Genomic DNA, 19,851 nt, shown 5'->3' with positions numbered 1-19,851 from the left:
TATTTTTCTCTTTTTGATGGGATTTTGTTTTATTTTTTCTTTATTATTGCTTGTTTTTCTTTAATTTTATATTGAAATATAGTTGATTTACAATGTTGTATTAATTTTTTTGTACAATGAAGTGATTCAGTTATATACATAAACACATTCCTTTTCATGTCTTTTCCATCATGGTTTATCACAGGATATTGAATATAGTTCCCTGTGCTATGCAGAAGGATCTTGTCATTTATCCACTGTGCATATTATTGTTTGCATCTGCTAACCTCAAACTCTCCCTCTATCCCTCCCCCACTTCCTGTCCCCCTTGGCAGCCACAAGTCTGTTCTCTGTGAGTCTGTTATGTTTTGTAGATAAATTTATTTGTGTCATTTTAGATTGTACATATAAGTGATTTCTATGGTATTTGTCTTTCTCCTGACTTAGTTCACTTAGTATGATAATCTCTAGGTTCATCCATATTGCTGCAAATGGCATTAGTTTGTTCTTTTTATGGTTGAGTAGTATTCCACTGTATATGGACATTTAGGTTCTTTCCATGTTATGGCTATTATGAATAATGCTGCTATGAACAGAGGGTTGCATGTATCTTTTTGAATTGTAGTTTTGTCCTGATATATGCCCAGGAGTAGGATTCCTGGATCATATGATAACTCCATTTTTAGTGTTTTGAGGAACCTCCATACTGTTTTCCATAAAGGCTCCACCAACTACATTCTCACCAACAGTGTGGGATGGTTAGAAAATAGAATCCAACAACACATTAAAGAGATCTTACACCATGATCAAGTGATGGGATTTTAAGTGGGATTTTTTTTTTTTTTTTTTTTGCTTTCTCTTTCTGATAGTTCATTATTAGTATATAGAAAAGTGACATGTGACAGTATCTTAAAAAGATGAGTGACATGTCCCTGATGGTCCAGTGGCTAAAACTCCACGTTCCGAATGCAGGGGGCCTGGGTTTGATCCCTGATCAGAGAACTAGAACTCACTGGAAAAAACCCTGAATGCTGAGAAAGGAGGATCCTGAGGGCAGGAGGAGAAGGGGGTAACAGAGGATGAGATGATTGGATGGCAATACCAACTCAATGGACATGAATTTGAGCAAACCCCGGGAGATAGTGAAGGACAGGTTAGCCTGGCATGCTGCAGTCCAAGGGGCCACAAAGAGTCGGACAGACTTAGTGACTGAACAACAACAGAGAACTAGATCCTGCCTGCTGCCAACTAAGACCTGGCACAGCCAAATAAATAAATAAAAATAAGTTATTTTAAAAATAAGTTAGTAGATGACTTACCATAACCTAATGGGTTAATCACACAAATTCTAGTTTAGTACAATATCAGAAAACCAACCAATGCATTTTACCATTTTAACAGAAAATACCAGAAAATGCTCCTGTAGATTCAGGAAAAGTAGTTTGATAACATTAGACATGCATTCATGTTGTAAACTCTAAATGTTGGGATCAGAAGGAAATTTTAGTAATTTAATAAAGGTTATCTGAGATAAACATAATACTAAACGTAAGACTTGAGAAGCTTTATCCTTAAAATCAAGAAAAAGACAGTGATTCCTTTATCACCACTATTATTTAGCAGTTCAGGGAAGATCCTAGCCCAGAACTTTTTCAACTAGGCTGTGACCATCAACCCCAGGGACAAATGGAAATTCCATAATAATGATAAGGCAAATGGGTTGGGTTTAGGGGAGGTAGGCTGGCATGGATACTAAACATCCTGCCCTGCATGGGGCAGGCCCATCCAAAAATTAATTGTTTGCCCAATACGGTGTTAATAGCATCCTGGTTGAGAAATAATTGAGTTAATGCAGTAAAATAAGAGAAGAAAAATTAGGTATGTGGATTAGAAAGAAGAAGCAAAACTATTTTTACTTGTAGCCATGCACTCATTTTAAAAATTTGAATGACCAGAACTAAGAATCTCAGCTCTTAGATTATATGAAATCTACATATAATTTTACTTCTTCCTTCCCTGGTAGCACAGATGGTACAGAATATGCCTGCAGTACAGGAGACACTGGGTCTATCCCTAAGTTGGGAAGATCCCCTGGAGAAGGGAATGGCAACCCACTCCAGTATTCTTGCCTGGAGAGTTCCATGGACAGCCCATGCGGTTGCAAAAAGTCAGACATGACTGAGCGACTAACACTTTCACTTTCTGACTTGGATGCATTTTTCTTTATTTCTTTCTCTCTCTCTCTTTTTTTTTTTTTTTAATTTTTTTGCCAATTTCTCTGGTTAGGTCTTCCAGTACTATGTTGAATAGGAGTGGTGAGAGTGTGCATTCTTACCTTGTTCCTGACCTTAGAGAAAAAGCTTTTAACCTTTCACTGTTGAGTATGGTATTAGCTGTGGGCATCTCTGTATAGTTCATTTTTGTTTCATATTTGTTTCTAGAGAGGGAGTATAGTGTAGTATGTAAGACCGCAAGGGCCAGATTGTCATGGGCAAATTCTGGGTTTCACCACTTACTAACTATGATCTTCTGCAAGTTATTTTGATATTTCTTTGTATTTCAAAAGATGGATTTTTCCAATATGGAACATTCCAAGGTGTGATTATTTAGTAATCACCTAATATCTTTAAATACTTCCATGCAAAAAAATGTCTTCTGACTGAATTGCTAACAAGAGAGAGTGCAGGGCACAGGTAATACACTCTTAGGCACATGTGGAGACATATCCCAATATCATTTCATCTTGTCGTAACCTTGAATTTAAAGAGGACAGGAACTGAGAGGGCGTCAACTAAATACTAGTAGGTACGTGAGTGTGTCTGTGTTTTTCTCAAGTGTTCTGCCTCATCCTCTAGGTCGAGGTCTCCCGGCAGGACAAGCTGAAGTAGAGATGATAGAACGTGCCCGGGAGAAGCGTGCTTGGGAAGACACCCTGCCCCCTCTGAGTGACACCTCCCAGTTTGAGAAAAGATGGCGGATGATGAATGCCATGGAGAGGAAGGAGTGGGCCTTCAGAGAGCAGGAGATTGAGAAGTAGGTTCTCAGTTACCCAGACAGTTGCTCCTACACTAATGGGATTAATGTTAATACTTTTAAGCAATAGAGCAAATAAAGTTCCCAAATGTAAGGGTTTAAAAGCAATCCTTAACCTGTAGAGTTAGGAGACTGGGTTTCAGGAGCAATAGCTCCATTATTTTTTCTCCAATAATATATATATATATGTATAATGCCTTCTTTATGTGTGAAGTTCAGTGTGGAACCCAGATTTGAACAATTCCTCACAGCATCTCTAATCTTCTCTTTTCTCTTTAGTAACTTATCTAGACTGTCACAGAGTTCCACTGATTTTTGCAAAATGTCTTTCAGACTGTCCCTTTCTGTTCCTTACCAGTGCCAGGGTCTCTCGACTTTGACCCTCTTCCTATCCATCAAACAGCCTCCTGGCTGACCCTGTCTCTTCCCCCTGGTACCGGATTCAGTCAGGACCCCTTGGGTTCTAGCTGCAGGTAATAAGGCATTTATATTTAAAAGACAAACTGTGGAATGTTTCAGTTAAGAGATGACCTCACAGTACATAAGTAACAATATGCTAGGGTATTTCTGGTTGAATTTTTAGCCATTTTAACTGATGTATTGTAGAAATGATGAGGACCGAAAAATTGCAGCTCCTTAGCAAGAAGAGTGGGAAGGGAAGTTCTGGAGGTGCCCTTTGTTCCTGGGTTAAGGTGCTTCCTTGCTCAGAGCAGTGCCACCAAGCCCCTGACAATGTGCTGTCTCTGCTGAGGCCCCACTTCTCCCTTGTGAGTGTAGCACATCTCAACCCTTTCGATCCTCAAGTGCTGAGTTAACGGCTACTGTAAAGAAGCCTTTCCCACCACCCTGCTCCTTCCTCTTGATAACTGGGAATAGCACTGAAAGAGGGGCTCTGCCATTTCTTCGCCCGCAGAAGTCTTTTCATTCTTCTGCCCTGGTGTTTTTTTTGATCTCTGTGTTGTAAATGTTGGTTTATATGCCTACTTCATTGAAACAGTGTCTCCTTGAGACAGTGCATCTTGTTCACCATTGTTTTATTCCCTGCCTGGCATAAGTATTTGACAAATAAGTGATTGAATAAATTATTATGTAAAATTTTAAGTAAGAGTAAAATGTTCAAATCTCTATTTTTGAAAGGAAAATCTTGACCACTACATGGAACAAAGATTGGAAGGAGGCAAGACTAGACTAACACCTAGAGTCCGAGTCGGGAGAGAGATGCCCAAGACATGAGCTAGGGAACAGATGTAAGGAGTGTTTTAGAGGAGGGAAGAAGGTAGGAGAAGTAGGTTTCTGTAGGTTTTTTTTGAAGAGATAATTGGAGATTCAAGTAGTTGGAAGTTCTGGTTCAGAAATATCTGGGCTGAAGTAGATATTTTGAAGTCATATGTACACATAAGCAAGGTAGTCCTGGAGAACAATGAGAAGGTGAGGTAAAGGGAAGTGAAGAATGAATATCCGTATGTGTCAGATGCTGGCATTTTCACATTCACCACTTAAGGTGGCGTGCCACAACCACATTTTCTCTCAATCCTCCTGTTCCTTAACCTTCCAGCAATACCTGTCGGCCTGAAACTGTGGACAAACATTTTTCTGTTCACTTAGGCCCTTCTGCCTAGAGATATACCCATGTAATATTCTTCTTATATAAAGACTATTGAGTGCCTACCCCAATCCCCAACTCATTTTCCACACTTTTGCCAGAGTGGTCTTTTTAAAATGCAGGAATATGGTACCAGCCTGAAGAGAAGGTCCTATTTTATGGCAAATGTTCCCTTTCTTTAGTAGAGCATCCTGTCTGAGAGACCATAGGCTTCTTTACGATTGTAATTTGCTTGAAGATTGCAGGAGATTCGCCTGGAAGTTCTAAAAGAACTGCTGAAGAAGCGTGACGAGAATCAAAATGAAGTGAACATGGCACGCTTGAATGCCCAGTGGTCTAAACTACAGGAAGCAAAGGAGACAAAGTTGGCACAGATTCAACGCAAGCATGTATCAGGTGATGGCGGAGCACCAACCAGCAAGAGAATGGAAAAGCTGGCTCAGCTTTGGGTTTTTGACCAAAACTGATTTAACTGTGATATAATTCCTTTTTGGTCCTAGTGTTATTTAACTGATAAGGGACAGGAGATGAGTTATTTCTTGAAAGTAGAAGAGTGGAAGAAAATGCATCACTAAGAAAAAATCAAGTAATGATATTCTAACGGGTAGCAGGTTGTTGGCACTATGGACTCTGTGTGTGTGTATAGGTTTGTTGTGTGTAGGTATTTAGCCCATATTCATAGGCTGAAGCCCTGGATAGAGAGCTTTATTTCTCAACCTCTTTTTCATTGTTTCCCACTAAAAGAGACATTCAGATATCTTTTTTCCTACTTATCCCCCTTCCATGAAATTAAAGAAACATTTTTTAAAGACCCCTGTGCTGGGTCTTCTTTTCCATGCAGGGGCTTCAGTAGTTGTGGCATGTGGGCTTAGTTGCCCCATGCCTGGCATGTGAGATCTTAGTTCCCTGACCAGGGATCAAATCCATAGCCCCTGTGTTGCAAGGTAGATTCTTAACCATTGGACCAGTAGGGAAGTAAGTCCCTCTCATGAAATTTTAATACCATAGGTGTACTATATATCTGTTTATATACTAAAAATATATCTGTACTTTATACATAAAAAGAGAAGTCAAAAGAAAAAAAGAAAAGTCAGTGGAGGATTAAAACTGACTTAATAAAAATTTTTAATTAGAATTTAAAAAGTTTTAATTTATTAGCATTTAGCTTTATAGCTGTACTTGCTGAGTAATTTTTAATATAATTTATTTACTTATAAAAGTTGTACTGCATCATTTATATATGCAAATTAGCAATCTATACACATAATAATAACAATGTAATCACAGTAAAGAATTATTCAAAATTTTCCTAGTAAAACAATTACAAAAATTAATTTCTTAAAAATTATTTTTAGTGAACTTTTAACTTTCTTGATGTGAGAAAATAACTTTTAACTTAATTAGCTGCTACATATGCATTTAGATACTACCAACATTTTTTTCTTTTCAGTAGTTGACATAATTAGCAATGGGTTGACTTTTTTTTTCTCGTTACTCCTTCTGTCCCTCTCTCTTCACCCTCTGGGATCACCTCACAATAAACTACCTGCACACATGCCTTTATCTCAGGTTCTGTCTTTGGGGGAACCCAGACTAAGAAACAACTCAAATGTCACTTCCTCCAGGAAGACCTTCAAGGACCCCTGCTCCCAGAAAGTCAGGTCCTTGTTATCTGCTCTCAGTCTTATTTGCCCCTGAATTTTTTTGAGTGTGTAAGAAAATAACTTTTCACTTAATTAGCTTTTAGGTATGCATTTAGATATTGTCAACAATTTTTTCTTTTCAGTCCTTGAAATAACCAGTGATGGGTTGACTAATTTTCTTAAATAACTAAGGCTTCCCAGGTGGCTCCATGGTAAAGAATCTGCCTGCTAGTGCTGGAGACACCAGTTTGATTCCTGGGTGAAAAAGATCCCCTGTAGAAGGAAATGGCAACCCACTTCAATATTCTTGCCTGGGAAATCCCATGGACAGAGGAGTTTGGTGGGTACAGTTCATAAGGTTGCAAAAGAGTTGGAGACAACTTAGCAATTAAACAAAAACAACAAAATAAAATATAAAGTATTTTAATTATCAAATTCCAAGTCACACACACAAAAGCCCTGAGGGTCACGTATAAATAACATTCAAAAGGCAGCAGTGGTACATGCAGCCACCTCTTACAATATGGCTTCAAAATCTCACAATCTGGTTTTACACCCATTGAGAGTAGCTGATGTAGAGCCTTCAAAAGGGGATGGGTCTGTGATGGGACTGAAAGAAAAGGAGCAGGTAGAGGTAGTAATCCTGACTCCTTAAATTAGTAAACTATTATGTACAGCTGAGCCTGCCAAATAATTCTTAAACTATAAGCTTGGATATATTCTAATTTATTCTGGCATTAGCTAAGATGACCAGAGATTTTTTGAAGAACTTGTAGTCTTCCTTGCCTTTTAATTATCCTCTTAGGAGAAAATAATTCCCTCAGTCTCTATTGAAGACATATATTTTTCAGTTATTTGAGTTTCTTTGATTCATTGCACAAACTTATTTCTGGCCCAGAGCTTTTATAACTGGAATGCAGTTATAAAAGATTTTTGATGAGTACCAATTGAGGACACTAGCTGATTCAGCTTCTGTCATATCCACCTGTTCTTTGTCTTAAGTGTTATATTCAGGCTGCAGTGAGTGATCATTATGAAATTTATTCAGCTCTGTAGTCTCCCTGTGAATAAAACTACAACTGGTTTACTAGCCTGCATTTGGATCATTCAGAAAAATATTTTAGAGATAGTCATGGAGGTATGTTTTATTTTAGCAATCAGAAAACTTATGGGAAAGGGGAAGAATATAGAAGGGAAGTTGGAGAGAAGAAATATCATCAAGGATTATTGTGATTATGCATCACAGGTCTATGGACCTCTATCTCGCCTTGGTCGTTTCCCAGACAACAATTCAGAGGACTTTGTAGTAAAAAACCACTATCTCAACACCTATGAAGGTAAGCAGTTCCCATAATTACAAGCCTAGTATAAGAGAGTTATCTTAGAAATAGAAATTATAGCAATTTAGATTAAAAGCTAATCAAAAATAAAATATTTGTAAGAAATAGCCATTGCCTGTTTAGTATTATTAATAATGAGTTCATAGAAACCAATAAAAACTGTCAAGACCCAAATAAATGGATATACTGTACAACAGTTTACCAAGCAGTAAAGTCAATAAACTACTAAACATTTAAACATGTTTAATGTCACTAAAATCGAAATTATACAAAAATAAAATAGAAAACGTTTTTATACCAGGTTTATAATGCAAACAAGAAATATGTAATGAAATCGGCCCTTTATGAAGAAACACCAGAATACTAGTGGGCAAGGGGATGGATAAACTAGGGGATAAATTAATGGAGAGGGTTATACCTGTTGTAAAGTCTAAGAGAGCCTTGATTAAATTATTTAAATTTCAGTTGAGAGCTTGGAGAATCATATGGCAAGATCGTGCATGGACAGTCACACCATTGAACTTGCACCTCTGGCTGACCCTCTCCAGAGCTGACTGTGATAACCTGGTGTACAGCCACTTTAGAATGGTGGTGCCATGTGTCATATGGTCATAACTTCCTGTTTATTATTGTGGTATTATTACTGTTTGGTAGGACAGTGGTTTCATTTTAGAATGCATTTCTTATTTTACAATCTAAGTTACCAAAGAATATAAGTTATTTATATAGAAATTTCCTTTGTATTTCAGAGACAATTCAATTATACGAGGTACACCTTATCAGTAATTCTGAATAAAACCACTTGGCAAACCACTAATAAAATTAACAGTATGTTTTCAAATGATACATTTAAGCACCAGACACTAACCATGTACTTCCTTTCCATAGGATTAGTTGAACTTGAGTCGTGTCTCCCAGATTTTGTGACACAACCCCGAATCAAACCACCAAAACCAAAAGTCACTACTACCAAAGATGGTTTTCTAAAGAGGGCTGCAAGGATGGACCACGAGTTGGTAGAGGTTCATAAGGTATGCTTCTTTTTTTTTTTTTTTAACTTTCTTAGCAAATTTTATTTATTTTTATTTATTGGAGGATAATTGCTTTACAATGGTGTGTTGGTTTCTGTTGTACAACATGAATCAGCTGTAAGTATACATGTATCCCTTCCTCTTGTGCCTCCCTCCCACCCTTCTTGATCATCACAGAGCACTGAGCTGAGTTCCCATCCAGATGAAAAGATGCTTCTAGTGGGGCTTTTGCAGAGATATACTGCACTCCAAAACTGAGCTTTGTCTTGGGCAGCAGTGTCCAATAGTTCTCAACACAGAAGCCTACATTTTTTTCTCCTCTCTAGAGGAGAGAGGTGGTTGCCTGCGTTGTGCTGAATCAGAGTTACCCCCACATTTCAAACCATAGGAAAACGTCTTGGAGGGTATTCTCCCCTTTTGCAGAAGTCACGGTACTTTTTAAAAATGGTTCTGACTTGGGATCTACCCAATAAAATATGACACAGCATTGACGTATATCTAGCATGCAGGATTACTGTTGGTTTTAATAGTGTAATAGGCCTTATTTTCTTCCTTTAAATTTGTTAGCATCATGAAGAAAGGGAGTCATGTTCAGCATCCCTCTCATCTAGTTTAAACTCAGCTAAATGAGAAAGTTTGATGGTCATCCCATGAGCCAACTGGGCAGCTTCATCCATTAGCTGGCCTTTCTCTTTTCTTAATTGGACTATAGGTGTTCAGACTTGTATACTTTTGAATCTGTAGCTTATGATTATGATTGTAGTGCTTAGTCTTTATGCTGCATCAGAATCACCTGGAGGGCTTGTTAAAACACGTGCTGCTGGGCCCCACCCCCAAGGTTTCTGATTCAGTAGGGGAGAGAGGCCTGGAGTATTGGCATTTTTTGCAAGTTTCCAGGGGATGCTGATGCTGCAGGGACCACACTTTGAGACTCACTGATTTATGACATACCCTCATCACTGGTCCAAGCATGTTTGTTTGTTCAGTTAGTAATAGCATAAGGATCCAGGGCTTCCCTGGTGGCTCAGACAGTGAAGAATTTACCTGCCATGCAGGAGACATGGGTTCAATCCGTCGACTGGAAAGATCCCCTGGAGAAGGAAATGACAACCTGCTCTAGTATTCTTCCCTGGAGAATTCCATGGATAGAGGAGCCTGGTGGGCTATAGTCCGTGACCCTTAGACGCTATAGATAGTGACCCTTTGCGACGGACACTACTGAGCAATTAACACTTCCACTTTCCAGGGAACTCACACTGAAGATAAAAATTAGGTCCTTAACAATGCAAGAATTGGGACCTTTTAAATAGTATATCTATGTGGTTTTTTCCTACCTCATCCTTCAGTCTCTTTACTGATTCTGAATTCTATGTTCATCATTTTTTCACTTTCTTTAAGATGGTTTTGTAGATATTCTTATTAGAGTATGGAAGTTCCCTTCTATTCCTAACCTACTGAAGCTTTTAATAATGTGCTTATGTTTTGAGTTTTATCAAATGTTTTATCTGCATCTATTGAGCTAATTACATAGTTTTTCTTTTAAAAAATTACTATTCTATTAAGGAACATTTATAGCTTTTTATAAATGTTAATTTGTCCTCTCATACTTAGTACTTCACATACTTAGCCATATTTGGGCTTCCCTGGTGGCTTAGCTGGTAAAGAATCCATCTACAATGTGGGAGACCTGGGTTTGATCCCTGGGTTGGAAAGATCCCCTGGAGAAGGGAAAGGCTACCCACTCCAGTATTCTGGCCTGGAAAATTGCCTGGACTGTATAGTCCATGGGGTTGCAAAGAGTCGGACCTGACTGGGTAACTTTCACTTAGTATGAACATAACATGGTCAGACTGTATTATTTTTATTACATTGTTGAATTTGATATATTTTGTTCAGAATTTTCATTGTGTATTCATGAGGGAAATGGCTTTATTTTTCATACTCAGAAAGAAAAACTATGACTATATATGACACTGGTCTTAGAGTTATACAGGTCTTCTGAAATGGATTGGAGAGTATTCCTTCTTTCCTTCTTTGGAAAGAATTTAAATAAGTTTAAGATGATCTGTTTCTTCAGTTTGGTACCTATTCGTATAAAATTATCTGAAACAGATGTTTTCTTCATGGGAAAAATTCTTAAACACTCCTTCAGTTTTCTTACAACTTATAAAACTTTGTGCATTGTATTGGTAAATTATGTTTTCTTTACAGATTCTATTTCACCTAACCTTTCAGTATTTTTGCATATGGTTGTTGATATTATTACTTTAAAATCTTTTTAGTGTTTATCTATAATCATGCCCATTCTTTTCATTCATCAAGTTATTTGTTTGTCCTTTAACTCTTTTCCTTAATCAACTTTACTGAAGGGTTGTTTATTTTCTTGGTATTTTTTTTCAAACATTGAACTTTTGATTTTGTTGGTTTTCTCTGTTGTGTATATTTTTTCAGTTTCATTAGTTCCCATTCATTTATTTTATCTTTCTTTATACTTTCTTTGGGTCTGTTTTGTAGTTATTTTCCTAACTTACAACAGAAATGTAGCTCATTAATTTTCAGATACTCATCAGTTTTGTTTAATATTTAAAGCTAACCATTTCCTTCAAAACACTGATTTTGGTATGTTCCATTAGTTTTGATATATAGTTTGGCATTATTGTTAATATCTTTTTTTTTAAACATTCATTATGACTTTTGAACCTGTGAGTATTTAACAATGTGTTTTAAAATTTCCAAACATGCAGGAATTGTAATTAATTTTCTAATTAATTTCTCAGTTGCTCTGTGGTCAGAGATCCTAGCGTGTATGATACCTATTCTTTGAAATTTAGTGAAGCTTGCTTTGTGAACTAGTATAATGATTTTACATATAAAATAATCTAAGTCCACTTTCAAATAATATGTCATGTGGTTACTGTATAGCAGATTATTCTAATTCTGCTGTACTGTCCCTGTGACATTGCTGTCATTTATTTCACTGATCCTATGCTATAATCACCCAATACATTTTTACTCTTATAGTTTTAGCAGTTATCCTTTAGAGAAATTAAAAATAAAAAATATTTTATTTTACCTTTATTTATTCCACCTCTTCCACTCTTCCTTTTTTTTAAAAAAATTTTTTTTTTATTTATTTATTTTTGGTTGCACTGGGTCTTTGTTGATGTGCTCAGCTTTCCCCAGTGGCGGAGAACAGGGAATACTCTCTAGTTGCGGTGTGTTGGCTTCTGGTGGTGGTGACTTCTCTTGCTATGGAGCACAGGCTCCAGGGCGCACAGCTTTCCTGGTTGTGCTCCCAGGGTCTAGAGCACAGGCTTGATAGTTGCAGCACTGGGGCTTACTCTGTGGCATGTGGAATCTTCCCAGACTAGGGATTGAACCCTTGTCTCCTGCATTGGCAGGAGGCTTCTTTACCAATGGGCCACCAGGGAAACCTCACTCTTCCTTTCTTAAATAGATCCAAGTTTCTGACCTATGTTCTTTATCTCCTTCCTGAAGAACTTGTTTCACCGTTTATTACAGGGCAGGTCTACTGGGAGTGAACTCCCTCAGTTTTTATTTGTATCCGGAAGTCTTTACTTCTCCTTTACTTTTTATTGAGATATAATTCATGTACTATAAACTTAACCTTATAAAGTATACAATTCATTTATTTTTAGCATACTTAAAGATTGTTCTCCCGCTTACCTGTGGTAATAGGATGATACGCAATTTCTCAAATTATGAGAGAGAAAAGCATTCAGTATGGTAATGTATTGGAGAAGGAAATGGCAACCCACTCCAGTGTTCTTGCCTGGAGAATCCCAGGGATGGGGGAGCCTGGTGGGCTGCTGTCTATGGGGTCGCACAGAGTTGGACATGAATGAAGTGACTTAATGTAATTCTTTGAAAGCAAAGTTATAAGACAGTAATAAAACTTACATTAATTTCATATTAAATATCACTCACCTTGTATCTATGTTAAGATAGGCTATCTACTCCAAAACAGTCTTTTTTCTTATTAAAGTACAGTTGATTTACATTGTTAGTTTCAGGTATACAACCTGTATTTATATATACAACACAGTGATTCAGTAGGTTGTCTTTTCATTTTGTTAATGGTTTCCTTTGCTGTGCAAAAGCTCAAGTTTAATTAGGTCCTGTTTGTTTATTTTTGCTTTTGTTTCTTTTGCCTTAGGAGTTGTTACTGTTGTTTAGTTACTAAGTCACGTCCAGCTCTTTTGTGAACTCATGGACTGTAGTCCACCAGGTTCCTCTGTCCATGAGATTTCCCAGGCAAGAATATTAGGGTGGGTTGCCATTTCCTTCTCCAGGGGATCTTCCCAACCCAGGGAGTGAATGTGTGTCTCCTGCACTGGCAGGTGGATTCTTTACCATTGAGCCACCTGGGAAGCTCTTGCTTAGGAGACAGATCCATAAAAGACATTGCTACAATTTATGTCAAAGAGTGTTCTGCTTATGTTCTTTACTAGGAATTTTATGGTCTCCAGTCTTACATGGAGGTCTTTAATCCATTTATTTTTGTATATGATGTGAGCAAAGTTTCTAGTATTATCCTTTTTAAAAATTATTTATATATTAATTTTTTGGTTGGACTGGATCTTCATTGTGCGCGGGCTTTCTCCAGTTGCAATGAACAGGGGCTACTTTTTTCGCAGTGCACAGACTTCTTGCAATGGCTTCTCTTGTATAGCACAAGCTCTAGGCACACAACCGTCAGTAATTGTTACACAGGGGTTCATTAGTTGTGGCTCACAGGCCCTAGAGTGCATGAGCTCAGTAGTAGTGGTGTACGGGCTTAGTTGCCTGCAGCATGTGGAATATTCCTGGGCCAGGGATCAAACCTGTGTCCCTTACACTGGCAGGCAGATTCCTATCAACTGTACCACCAGGGAAGTCCTCTAATATTATCCTTTTACATGTTACTGTCCAGTTTTTGCAGCACCACTTATTGAAGAGATTGTAATATCTCTATTGTATATTCTTGTGTCTTTTGTCAAAGATTAATTGAAAATAAGTGCATGGGTTTTTTTTTCTGAGCTCTTTATTCTGTTCTGTTGATCTATGTGTGTCTCTTTATGGCAGTATCATAATACTGTTTTGATTACTATAGCTTTGTAGTATAGTCTGAAGCCAGGGAGCATGTTAACTCCAGATTTATTCTTTTTTCTTAAGATTGCATTAGTAATTTGGAGTCTTTTGTGATTCATATAAATTTTCGGGTTATTTGTTTTGGTTCTGTTGAAAATGTCATAGATATTTTGATAGGGATTGTATTAAATATGCAGATGACTTTGGGTAGTATGGACATTTTAACTATTATTCCAGTCCAAGAACACAGGTTATATTTCCATTTCTTTGTATCCTTTTCAGATTTCTTCATCAATGTTTTATAGTTTCAGAGTATAAGTATTTGACCTCAGTGGTAAGTTTATTCTTTGGGTATTTTATTCTTTTTGATGTGTTTTCAAATGGGACCATTTCTTTATTTCCTCTTTATGATATTTCATTATTAGTATATAGAGAAGCAACAGATTTCTGTATATGACTCTTGTATCCTATAACTTTAGTGAATTAATTCACTGGTTCTAATAGTTTCTTTTATGGAAATTTTAGGTTTTCTATATATAGTATCATATCATTTGCAAATAGTGACAGTTTTACTTCTTCTTGTCCAATTTGGATGCATTTTTTTCCTGTCTGATTGCTGTGATGAGAACTTCCAATACTATATTAAATAGAAGCGGCAAGAGTGGGCATTCTTATCTTCTTTCTGATTTTTGGAGAAAAAGCTTTCAGTTTTTCACCATAGAGTATGATGTTAGTCCTTGTGAGTTTGTGATAAATTACTTTTATTATATTGAGATATGTTCCCTCTGTATCCACATTAGTGAGATTTTTTTATCATGAATGAATGTTGAATTTTGTCAAAATGTTGAATTTTGTCAAAATTTTGTCAAATTTGTCAAATTAATCAAATGAAATGATTATATGATTCTTGCCTTTCCTTTGTTAATGTGATGTATCATATTGATTGGTGAATATTGAACCATCTTTGCATCTCTCAAACAAACCCCATTTGATCATGTGTGTGATTCTTTTTATTATTGTTGATTATATTTTTTGCTGATATTTTGTTGAGGATTTTTGTATCTATATTCATTAAATATATTTAATTCATTAAATTCATTAAATATATTTAAGGCTTGTAATTTCCTTTTTTTGCAGTATCTTTGTCTGGTTTTGATATCAGAGTAATGGTAGCCTCCAATGATTTTGGAACTTTTCCATCCTCATCTATATTTTGGAAAAGTTTGAGAAGGTTACCTTGGTAGAATTCCCTTGTGAAGCCATCTCATTCTGAACTTTAGTTTGCTGGGAATTTCGTTGTTTTTATTTTGTTTGTTTGGTTTTGATGGGGTTTTTTTCTTTGTTTGTTTTTACAAATTCAAGTCACTAATAGTGATCTATCTGTTCAGATTATCTATTTCTTCCTGATTTAGTCTTGGAAAGTTATATGTTTCTAGACTTTTGTCCATTTCTTCTAGACTGTCCAATTTGTTGTCATGTAACTATTCATATTATTTTTAAAATTTTGTTTATTTTTAGCCATGCTGAGTCTTCACTGCTGTGCCAGCTTTCTCTAGTTGCAGAGAGCAGGGTCTAGTCTCTAGGTGCAGTGCACAGGCTTCTCATTGCAGTGGCTTTTCTTGTTGTGGAGCACAGGCTGTAGGGTGCACGGGCTTCAGGAGTTGTGGCATGTAGGCTCAGTAACTGTTGCAGCTTCCAGGCTCTAGAGCACAGGCTCAGTGGTTGTTGCACACAGGCTTAGTTGCTCCATGGCATGTGGGATCTTCCCAGATCAGGGGTTGAACCTGTGTCTTCTGAATTGGCATGTAGATTCTTTACCACAGAGCTACCAGGGAAGCCCAGTATTTTCTTATTTTTGTATCTTTGTGATATCAGTTACTATTTTTCCTCTTTCATTTCTTTTTGTGTTCATTTGGGTCCTCTCTCTCTTCCTCTTGATGAGCCTGGCTAAAGGTTTGTCAATTGTGTTTACCTTTTCAAAAACCAGTCCTTGGTTGTTTTTTTTAATTGTTTATTTGGTCTCTGTTTATTTATTTCCTAATGTTTATTATTTCCTTGCTTATGCTGACTTAGGGCTTTATTTGGTTTTCTTTTTCTAATTACTTTTGATGGAAGGTTAGGTTGTTCATTTTAGATTTTATGTTTTTTTTTTAAGCTTTGTTTTTTTGTTTCTTGAGGTGGGCCTGTATCATTATAAACTTTCCTGTTAAGACTGCTTTTGCTGAAATCCATCAGTTTTGGAAAGTTGTGTGTCCGTTTTCATTTGTCTTGGGTGTTTCATCTTTGACATCTTTGTTGACCTATTGTTTTTCTCAGTAACACATATTTTAGTCTCTGTGTGTTTGTGCTCCACCCCCACCCCCCCCACTTTGTTTTGCTATAACTGATTTTTAGTTTCATAGGTTTATGGTAAAAAAAAATGCTTTATACCATTTCTATTCTCTTAAATTTACTGGGACTTGTTTTGTGGCCTAGCATGTGATCCATCCTGGAGAATGTTCCCTGTGCATTAGAAAACAAAGTATATTCTGCTGTTTTTGGATAGAGTGTCCTTAGATATCTATTAAGTCTAACTGGTTAGTTGTATCATTTAAAATTACTATTGTCTTATTGATATTCTGTCTGGATGATTTATCCATTGACATAAGTCAGGTGTAAGCCCCTACTATTATTATATTATTATCAATTTCTCCCTTTATGTCTATTAATGTTTGATTTAAATATTTATATTTAGGTGTTCCTGTAATGGGTACATATATGTTAATGAATGTAATTATCTTCTTCTTTATTGATCTTTTATCTTTATATAAAGCTCTTCTTCATCTCTTGTTAGACTTTTTTAAAAGACCTATTTTATCTGATATGAGTATTGCTACCCCTACTTTCTTATTTCTATTTGAATGAAATATCTTGTTCCACCACTCACTTTCAATCTGTGTGTGAAGTGAGTGAAGCTGTGAAGTGGGTCTTATTTTTAATCTTCTAAGTAGCATATAGATGCTGCTTATTTTTAATCCATGTCTTTTGTTTGGACCCTTTATTCCATTGATATTCAAAATAGGTATGTACTTATTACTATTTTATTACTTATTTTCTGGTTGTTTCTGTAGTTCTCTGTTCATTCTCCTTTTTGCTTCTTCTCTTGTCATTTGATGATTTCCTTTAGTAGTATGCTTATGTTCCTTTCCTCTCCATTTCTGTATATCTGTTGTAAGTTTTTGATTTGTGGTTACCATGGGATTCATACATGTTGATCTATAACTAAATCTACTTCTTTCAAACCGGTAGTAACAAGTTCAGACACATTCTAAAAGATTTACCTTTTTTACTCCTTCCCCATAAAAGTATGGCTGAAAACTTTCCAAACTTGAAGAAGGAAACGTATTCAGGTATAGGAAGCACATAGTGTCCCCAACAAGATGAATCCAAACAGACCCACACTAAGACATAATTAAAATGGCAATGGTTAAACTCAGGATTCTGAAAGGAGCAAGAGAAAAACAAAGAGTCATATACAAGGGAACCCCCATAAAGCTATCAGCTGATTTTTCAGGATATTCTGTGTTTTAATATCCTATTTTATGTCTTCATGTTTATACCTTCATTGTGTATTATAGTTACAGTTACTTTTACAGCTGTTATCTTTTAACCTTTGTACTTGCTTATTCAAGTGGTTGAAATTTCAGTTCAGTTCAGTCGCTCAGTTGTGTCCGACTCTTTGCGACCCCATGAATTGCAGCACGCCAGGCCTCCCTGTCCATCACCAGCTCCCGGAGTTTACTAAAACTCATGCCCATTGAGTCGGTGATGCCATCCAGCCATCTCATCCTCTGTCGTCCCCTTCTCCTCCTGCCCCCAATCCCTCCCAGCATCAGGGTCTTTTCCAGTGAGTCAACTCTTCACATGAGGTGGCCAAAGTACTATAGTTTCAGCTTCAGCATCAGTCCTTCCAATGAACACCCAGGACTGATCTCCTTTAGGATGGCCTGGTTGGATCTCCTTGCAATCCAAGGGACTCTCAAGAGTCTTCTCCAACACCACAGTTCAAAAGCATCAATTTTTTGGTGCTTGGCTTTCTTCACAGTCCAACTCTCACATCCATACATGACCACTGGAAAAACCATAGCCTTGACCAGACAGACCTTTGTTGGCAAAGTAATGTCTCTGCTTTTTAATATGGTTGAAACTTAGCCCTTACTATATATTTGCCTTTCTTAGTGGGATTTTTCCTTGACTATAGTTTCTTTTTTTTTTTCCTTGACTATAGTTTCTTAATTCTTGTCATAGGGTTTTTTAATTCAGAGGAGACCCTTTAACATTTCTTTTAGTGTAGGTCTAGTATTGAACTTCTTTAGTTTTGTTTGTCTGAGAAATTCTTTGTCTCTCCTTCAATTCTAAATGATAATCTTGCTAGATTACAGATTTTTCTCTTTAGACACATTATGAATATATATTATGGCCCTCCCTTCTGATTTGCAGAGTTTCTGCTGAAAAATCAGCTGATAGCTTTATGGGGGTTCCCTTGTATATGACTCTTGTTTTTCTCTTGCTCCTTTCAGAATCCCGAGTTTAACCATTGCCATCTTAATTATGTCTTAGTGTGGGTCTGTTTGGGTTCATCTTGTTGGGGACACTATGTGGTTCCTGTACCTGAATACGTTTCCTTCTTAAAGTTTACAAAGTTTTCAGTCATACTTTTAACAAATATACTTTGAGCCCTTTCTCTCTCTTTTCTTCTTCTGGAACTCTTGTAACACAGATGTTGACATCTTTGATGTTGTCCCATAGATCTATTAAACTATTCCCATTTTTTTGTTTTCCTTTTCCTGTTCTGATTAGATGATTTCTGTTATTCTGTCTTCCAGATCACTTATGTCTCTTCTTTATCACCAGTAACCTATTCATGCCTTCTAATGTGTTTTCTTTATTTCAGTTATTGTATTCTTCTTTGTTCTGACTAGTCCTTTTTAATATTTTTTAGTTCCTTGTTAAAATTCACATCGTGTTCATCTATCCTTTTTCCTAATTCAGTTAGCACACTTATTACTGATGCTTCAAATTCTTTGTCTGGTAAATTGTTTATTTCTGTTTAATTAGTTGTTTTTTCGGTTTTTTTTTTAATGTCTATATTTATTTAGTTGGCTGTGCTGGGTCTTAGTTGCAGTACGTGAGATCTTTAGTCGTGGCACACTGACTCTTAGTTGCAGCATGTGGGCTCTAATTCCCTAACAAGGGATCAAACTTGGGCTCCTGTGTTGGGAGCATGGAGCCTTAGCCACTGAACCACCAAGGAAGTCTCTTTCAGGGGTTTTGACTTACTCTTTCAATTAAGACACATTCTCATTTTGCTTTTCTTTCTGTTTCTATGAAATTAGATGAAACAGTTACCCATTGTGGTCTTGAAGGGGTGTCCTTATGTGGGAGCATCCCTATCCAGTCTGTCTGTACCCAATGGCTTTGGTGGGAGAGTTGGGTTTGACATGAACACAAGTGATGTTTTCTCAGGGCATGTTGGCATCTATCGCCTTGGTAGGAGGTGGGGCTGGAGGTGGAGCTGCTAGGGCTGAAGCCGGTTGTAAGACAAAGCTTCCCCTCTGCTTGGTGGCCATGACCACCCTGTTGAAGGTGAGTTCCTATACCATGTTGTAGCAGAAGCCCTGAGGATTGGGTCAAAGCTGGCTCCATTCCTTCCAAGTGTACACTCTCCCCCTTCTCAGCACTGGCACGCTTGCCCCAGATGAGAACAATGCTGGAGCAAGGCGGGTGGCAGGGGTAGTTGGCATGGATTAGAGTGCAAACCTTGGCACAGGCCATGGTGGTCCCACTAGGACCAGAGATCTGGACTATCCCTGCTGCCCTGCCTCTCTCAGCACCAGAGATGGCTGCTCCCCCACTGTGTTCAGATGCTGCTTTATGTCTGAACCACTTCTGTATCTCACAGCCAAGTTCCCAAGAGGGCTGGAGTGTTCTCTTGGCTCAGGCTGGTCTGCATGCCAAGGCATTCATGAGAAACCAACCAGCCACCCATGCAATTTTCAGCCCACCCTCTTTATTCTGCTTTATGAGCAATCAAGCATACAAATGCTCTTTACAAGCAGAGTCCAGGCTTCCTACAGTCCTCCTGTTACTCC

At 37.3% G+C, this 19,851-nt stretch overlaps 1 protein-coding gene across 3 annotated transcripts in view; it reads left to right on the top strand.

The window, feature by feature from the left end:
- Positions 1-19,851, top strand: part of CFAP91 (cilia and flagella associated protein 91) — a 97,855-nt gene that overhangs the window by 33,582 nt on the left and 44,422 nt on the right. For all 3 annotated transcript variants that reach the window (XM_061167085.1, XM_061167084.1, XM_061167086.1), the window contains 4 exons: positions 2,835-3,012; positions 4,854-5,011; positions 7,413-7,595; positions 8,487-8,629. In XM_061167085.1, coding sequence (XP_061023068.1) covers positions 2,835-3,012; positions 4,854-5,011; positions 7,413-7,595; positions 8,487-8,629 — 662 coding nt within the window. The remainder of the gene's footprint in view (positions 1-2,834; positions 3,013-4,853; positions 5,012-7,412; positions 7,596-8,486; positions 8,630-19,851) is intronic.

Source organism: Dama dama, chromosome 19 (genome assembly GCF_033118175.1).
Source record: "Dama dama isolate Ldn47 chromosome 19, ASM3311817v1, whole genome shotgun sequence".
Lineage (NCBI taxonomy): Eukaryota > Metazoa > Chordata > Mammalia > Artiodactyla > Cervidae > Dama > Dama dama.
Note: the sequence above shows the minus strand (reverse complement) of the source record. Positions and strands in the feature narration are given on the sequence as shown.